Source organism: Bacillus rossius, chromosome 3 (assembly GCF_032445375.1).
Source record: "Bacillus rossius redtenbacheri isolate Brsri chromosome 3, Brsri_v3, whole genome shotgun sequence".
Classification (NCBI taxonomy): domain Eukaryota; kingdom Metazoa; phylum Arthropoda; class Insecta; order Phasmatodea; family Bacillidae; genus Bacillus; species Bacillus rossius.
Genome location: NC_086332.1, coordinates 25,770,086 through 25,776,814, shown reverse-complemented (window position 1 = coordinate 25,776,814; position 6,729 = coordinate 25,770,086). Strand labels below are relative to the sequence as shown.

The 6,729-nt window shown below is 37.0% G+C and overlaps 1 protein-coding gene across 1 annotated transcript; it reads left to right on the top strand.

Annotated features, from left to right (window-relative positions):
• The first annotated feature begins 2,840 nt into the window (after positions 1-2,840).
• Positions 2,841-5,312, top strand: LOC134530409 (E3 ubiquitin-protein ligase COP1-like). The gene is made up of 2 exons (XM_063365208.1): positions 2,841-2,937; positions 3,275-5,312. Exon 2 carries the CDS (start codon positions 3,319-3,321, stop codon positions 5,305-5,307), a length of 1,989 nt encoding a protein of 662 aa, XP_063221278.1. The 5' UTR covers positions 2,841-2,937; positions 3,275-3,318; the 3' UTR covers positions 5,308-5,312.
• The last annotated feature ends 1,417 nt before the right edge of the window (positions 5,313-6,729 follow it).

Genomic DNA, 6,729 nt, shown 5'->3' with positions numbered 1-6,729 from the left:
GGAATACGAACTAGCCGAAGATGTACATTTTATTTTTGATATAAATGTTATTGCTGAAGTTGTGGAACATTTTTAAGGTGAACTTAATGTGAAATCCTTTATTATAAATACATTCGAGAATGTTCGCATACTCCACTTTTATTTAAGAACTCATTTAATAAGGAAGTAATTAAAGGTTTTTCTTTTGAAAAGTCTTAAAAGAACATTTATTACAAGGAATTTTGTATGTCCTAAAGGAAATAAACTGATATTTTTTTTTTATTTTCATCTGCTATTAAAACTTAGTTTAAACTTAGACAAAATTACAATAGCGAATAAATTCTCCCATACTGCGTCCTTTTCTTTGCTCGAAACAGCATTCGTCCTCTTATTTTCTATTATATTTTTATGCCTCTCAACTAGGCTCAACACCTTTATTTTCTCATCAGAAGAAAAGTTTTGCATTTTCATTCTCTTTGTTTCAAACTTTTTCACACTACTTTGCAACGACCATATAGCTACTACTTTCCGTGAAAATACACTAACATCGTAACATCCAATTACTGCGAAATTAATAAACATTCAGATATTTGTTTACTGTTTAGTAAAAATATTTGATTGGCTTATGTATGTCACGTGACAACAAGTTCGAAGTACCAACCTGAAAACTATTAGTACTTATATAGTAGGGCCGCGACGTCTTGGCGGGTCGCCTCCCTAGAGCTCAGCGACCTTGTAATCGACACGTCCCGCCTTGTCTGCTCCGCTGATAGACACGGCCTGGAAGTCTCCATGCCGTTCCGAAAACATTGGTCGAGAACAATCTCACGTACGGTGCAACACAGCGCAGATCTTAATGATACAGAGATGCGATAATGCTTTACGGTAATTTATTATTTAAAGGTAGTGCACCATTTGCTCGACTGGGCAGCTTAGTTAAACATAGTTAAACATAGCTATACAATTCTTTAAAGTTAAGAACTAAATTTGTAACTGTGGGTTGCTGTAGGAAACACAATTAATTAAGACTTGCATGTAACTCCCTCGCTGATGCTTACTTTTCCATTTGGTTTGGCTGAAATGTGAAGACGATCGACATGACACTTTCACGCACTTCAAGAACCTTAACACGGGTTGGTATTTTTTCCATAACAGCACTCTGAAAGAACCATTTTAGTAATTTCGAGGGGTCCGAAAACCATATTTATAACAAACCATCCTCGCGTATTTTATAGTCTCCTGTTGTTGTGCTTGCTTTATAAACAAGAGAGGCTCCAGGAAGGAAACCCTGCCTAGAACCAACGCTTAAAACTATCAGCCTGTGCGCTGCATTTCCTGTTGCCATTACCTACACCTACAACGTCACCTTTCTTTTGCCAACATTTCTGAAAGGTTAAATTAGTGTCAACCCAGGATTCATCCATGTCAAATATATTCTTCCCAGTCTCCCTGCACTGTTTCATCTGAGTCAGCTACCGTTATCGCCAAGCAACAACGTCAGATCTTTCGAGAAGAAGCATTCGCTTATTTTGGCTTCTTCTCCACACAAAACCCATTTCTTTGAGTATTTTACGCAGCGATGTCTTTCCCTAACTCCATCCGAATTTTTTCTTTCAAAACTGGCAGTAGTTTCCTTGTCGTTTTTTTACTGCATAAAATTCGTGGCTAGTGTCTCTGATCACTCTTCTATCAAAGTCATCAACTGACAACAAACGTTTCCCAGTTTTTTTTTTTTGCTTGAAATGAATAATTAAACATGAGAGGCTGTTTAACGGTCAAATAAAGGAGTGATATATATATGTAAATATAAACATATAAATTGTAAATAAATAATGTATTAATATAATATACATTAATATATATCATAAAATCATATATATCATACAATATATAATGCAATATATAATGTATATAATGTAATATAATATTATGTAATATAATGCAATATAATGTGTAGCAATATCGGCTACACTTGTAGATAAAAAATATTCTAACAAGCGGTGCAGAAAGTTTGGAAAATTGCCAAATGCAAAACAAACAAACCGCGGGTGAAATTACGGGGAATGCGTTGAAAAACTTATAATGTTGTTGTTTGTTTTTTATTTGGCGTCTCTCTGTTGTGTTTTCGGATACGCGAAACTGATCTTTGGCTTATACCTGTGTATCGCGCAGCTCTTTCGGTTGCATTTGTTAGAGGTACTAGCAGACATATGTTGGCAGCTTCTTCATCACAACACTGGATTACACTACTTCTAATTTCCCTCTCCCCACTATGTATTACTTTATTGTATCTTGAACGTCCTGCGTCGGGCTCCATTGTTCACTTCAGACTGAGAGCGTGGCGCCTGATGTTTTTGCTATGAACCGCATAGCGGCTGATGTGCGCGCGCAGCTGCTTCCCCTCTCATTTACTCTTCCCCGCTTCCCCGCAAAACGACACGCCAAGACGTCGCGGCCCTACAGTATCTGTACGAACCCTCGCTCTATGGCAAGCAAGTCCCTAACTAAGCAACCCCTACATAAGTGAATGTTACGATGGTGAAAACCAATTTCGTGAGAATTGTTTTTAAGGAACGCCTTAACTTAAGCAGTCCTTTGCTGAGGGTGTGTTTAGGAGGCGTTGGTGAAAACGGCCCTTTAGTGTTTTAAATAATTACAAAATATTGAACGGTTGATAAAATTATTCTGTTAATTCAGAAAAAAATATTATTAAATTTTTTAGACTTAAATTTTTTTTTTTCAAATACGTTCAATTCCAAACGAATTAGGACCTCTCATGAAAAACTTATCAGTCTCCTGTACCGCATTCCGTAAGATTATCTAATACAAAATATATTTGAATAATTAGAATAATTTTGTCCTTTGTTTGCCGTATTCTATCGGAAATCGGCTTCATTTCTATGATTAAATAATGTTGGTTCAAGCTGCGAGTGTTTTTGATAATATATTGATAACTAGGTGATGATAATTTTATTTGTTGATAATTTTTCTAAATAGGGTTCTTTAATGCCGGTATTTTAATATATTGTAGGTGGTTAATTTTTTCGTTACGTCAATTTGACTACCTTTTAAGGTTATGTTCGTCGTTTCGCTGATATTATTAAACATATAATTACGTAAATGGAAATATTATTCCTATTTTAAACCAAGAAATATCTAATAGACATGTGTAATTTTCATTTTGTGTGACGTTTAATGAATGTTATTTAAAGCTTTTATGACTGTTGCCTTTGGTTTGTAGGTATTATTTGCTATTCATGTATGTATACGCCTTCCTTTTGTCTTTTTTTTCTAGACTGCAGCGTAGCTTTCGTTAATACATATGCCTAGTTTGTGAATATGGCATCTGGGCATGGCCAAAGCAGTTGTCCTGCATCAACTTCTACTACCCCTCAACGAATTAGACCTTTGAAGCGTCAACATCCGACAGTCATGAATGGTGTGGATTCTGCATCTGAAGACAAGTATTTTTTTTGTCCTATTTGTTTTGATGTGATAGAGGCAGCACACATGACTGAGTGTGGACATACATTTTGCTATGGCTGTATTACTAAGTCTTTGGAGACAAATGGACATTGCCCCAAGTGCAACGTTGCTGTTGATGGAATGGAACATGTTTACCCAAATGTTTTGCTAAATCAATTGATCTCAGAATATAAATCACGTTTACTAGGTATTAGAGACTTAAAATTAAAAGGAAAAATTGGTGATCAGATACAAGGTCCAGCAGATGGCCTTAGGAATCTTGTAGCATCAAAGTCTCAAAACTTGTCTCTGCCTGATATTAACTTGATCCTAGAGGTGTTAACACAGAGGAAACATTTATTGGAAGCAGAGTCATGTGTGGCTCAGAACAAGCTGTTGTACGAATTTCTGAAACATCTACTGCAACAGAAAGAGGAGCAATTGACACAGCTTACAAAAGAAGTAGAGCTGATAAAGCGAGACATGGAGGAGGTTGAAGGAATACTGCGAGATGTTCAGAACAAATGTCCTAAACTAGATGAGTCTATAGGGCCCACCACAACAAGTGAAAATGTGAAGAAAGAGGCTGTTGCTAGTACTAGTTGTATTTCTGATGATCTGCTGAAAGAGCAAGCTAGTAGTGGCGATGGAGCTTCTGTTTATGAATGCTCAAATGAAGCTCAGAAAAATGACATTACTGCATCATTTTCGACCAGAAGAAAACGAATGCATGCACACTTTGACGATTTTGTTCAGTGCTACTTTTCAACTCGTTCTAAGGAATTAGTTTTTGGTTGTGGAGACAGAGCCACGGACAACAGCAGGTTCTCTGCAGGCTCAGGGTTGGATGTGTTCCGTGAAAATCTGGTTAAATTTTCTCGTTACAACACTTTACGACCACTGGCAACGCTCAACTATTCTAGTGATATATTCAACAGTTCTACCATAGTGTCCAGCATTGAGTTTGACAAGGACAATGAATTTTTTGCAATTGCTGGTGTGACTAAGCGTATCAAAGTGTTTGACTATGGTATCGTGATTCGGGATGCAGTTGACATTCATTACCCATGTGTGGAGATGACCTCAAATTCAAAGATATCATGCATTAGCTGGAACTCTTATCATAAAGGAACATTAGCCAGTAGCGATTACGAGGGCACTGTCACGGTGTGGGATGCGGTCACGGGCCAGAGGACAAAGACTTTCCAGGAACATGAGAAACGTTGTTGGAGTGTGGATTTTAACGATGTGGATACACGGCTCATAGCGTCTGGATCTGACGATGCTAGAGTTAAATTATGGTCCCTCAACATAGAACACTCCATTGCAACATTAGAGGCAAAGGCTAACGTATGTTGTGTGAAATTTAATCCACAAAGCTCTTGCCACTTGGCGTTTGGTTCTGCAGACCATTGCGTACACTACTATGATCTGCGAATCATGAAGGAAGCACTTTCTGTCTTCAAGGGCCATCGAAAGGCCGTTTCATACGTCAAGTTCCTCAACAAGGAAGAAATAGTGTCCGCCTCGACGGACAGCCAACTGAAGATGTGGAACATCAACAATCCACACTGTCTGCGATCCTTTGTTGGTCACATCAACGAGAAGAACTTTGTGGGGCTGGCGACAGACGGGGACTACGTGGCTTGCGGGTCGGAGAACAACGCACTTTATGTATACTACAAGGGCCTGACCAAGCAGCTGTTTAACTTCAAGTTCGAGCCGGTTAGGAGTGTGGTGGAACGGGAGAGGAAGGAAGATGACGTGAACGAATTTGTGTCTGCGGTTTGCTGGCGTCAGCATTCTAATGTTGTCGTTGCTGCAAATAGCCAAGGAATTATTAAAGTTTTGGAATTGGTGTAAATATATTTGGCATTATTTGTGTTTATAAAAATTATTTATGGGCCTAAGGTGTAACATTTTGTTTCTTGAGGAAAATTGGCTGTAAGCCTACTGTCTATTAAGTACAAAACCAACTGTAAATAACTCATGTTTTTAGAATTTTTACTTTTATTTAAAGGCCTAAGATACCATAGTTACCATATATTCTTCATATAGAGATCAGTGTCAATTGTATTTACAAAATACATGTGTTAATGTTTGATCATTTATTTTTGACAAGTGTCCTAAATAATTACATCTCCCATAAAGCGACAAGAAACAAAAGAGCCTTCTCGAACTTCCTGTTCGCATCACAGCCTTCCCCTCATGTGGCGAGCCAGTAGAGGGGTAGAAACAAACCGTTGCACGTGAGTCAGTCTTACACGAGCAGCAATGTCTTAACTCAGGAATTTGTTAGGTAATTTAGTCAAGTGCTAACTTTTTAATATTGCTTTCCAAACAATACTTCAAACTAATAATTTTGTATTTAATGTTTTATATTGTGATGTTACTGGGAACTAAGTATATGTTCAAAGTCGTTCAACCGACAAATAGAAATACAAACATCTTTCAGATATTCATTAATCTAAAGGCCCTTGCAAAGGCATGACTGCAGAAACTGATATGAACATTGTCTCATTTATGGCATAGCAAAAAATTTTAATTGCACTTGTATTTTACAGAAGTGATTAAGTATCGACTGTGCAAGAAAAAAGAAAATTACCTATAACAAACTAATTTTTGTGTCGGCACAATTTTTACAAAAAACTAAATTTTCAGTTTTGTTATGGTTGGTAGTCAGCCAGTTTAGGTATGATGCTGCAGGTTTATGTTAAACTGAATACTATGATAACTTTTTGCAGAGGTATTTGGCTGTAAACACTTTTCATCTATATTGAAAAAGTTTTCATAGTTCATATCATTGAGCTTATCTCCAGACTTCTGCTGTGACTTAAAAATAAACAAACTCTACGGAACGAAACCCTTTTCTCTATATGCATGCACAATAATTGTGCATCTGTGTCAATGATTTTGTGATGCCAATTTCCATATTTGAGTGCTGACAAGTAATTATGCTGTGTAGTATGAAAGTGGTATAGTCAACCTTAGCTGCTATCCCGTCAGTCTTAAGAAATTTATGTGTGTATTTGTATTTGTCGAGATCACACCCTCTCCAAACAACTAATCCAGGCTTTTCAACAAAAATTTTTCTCTTTGGTTTGACATTTTTTTTCCAGCAAAATACCTAGCAACAAATTTCTAAAGTATTTCTTTGCAGTTTCAATTAATATCTTCTTGCAAAGCCTTGTATAACTTGACTTGATGTAAGCTTTTGGACATACGTCATTGCTAAGCACATGTATGTCTGTAGAAGAAAACTACAAAAAACCAAAAGACTAAAAA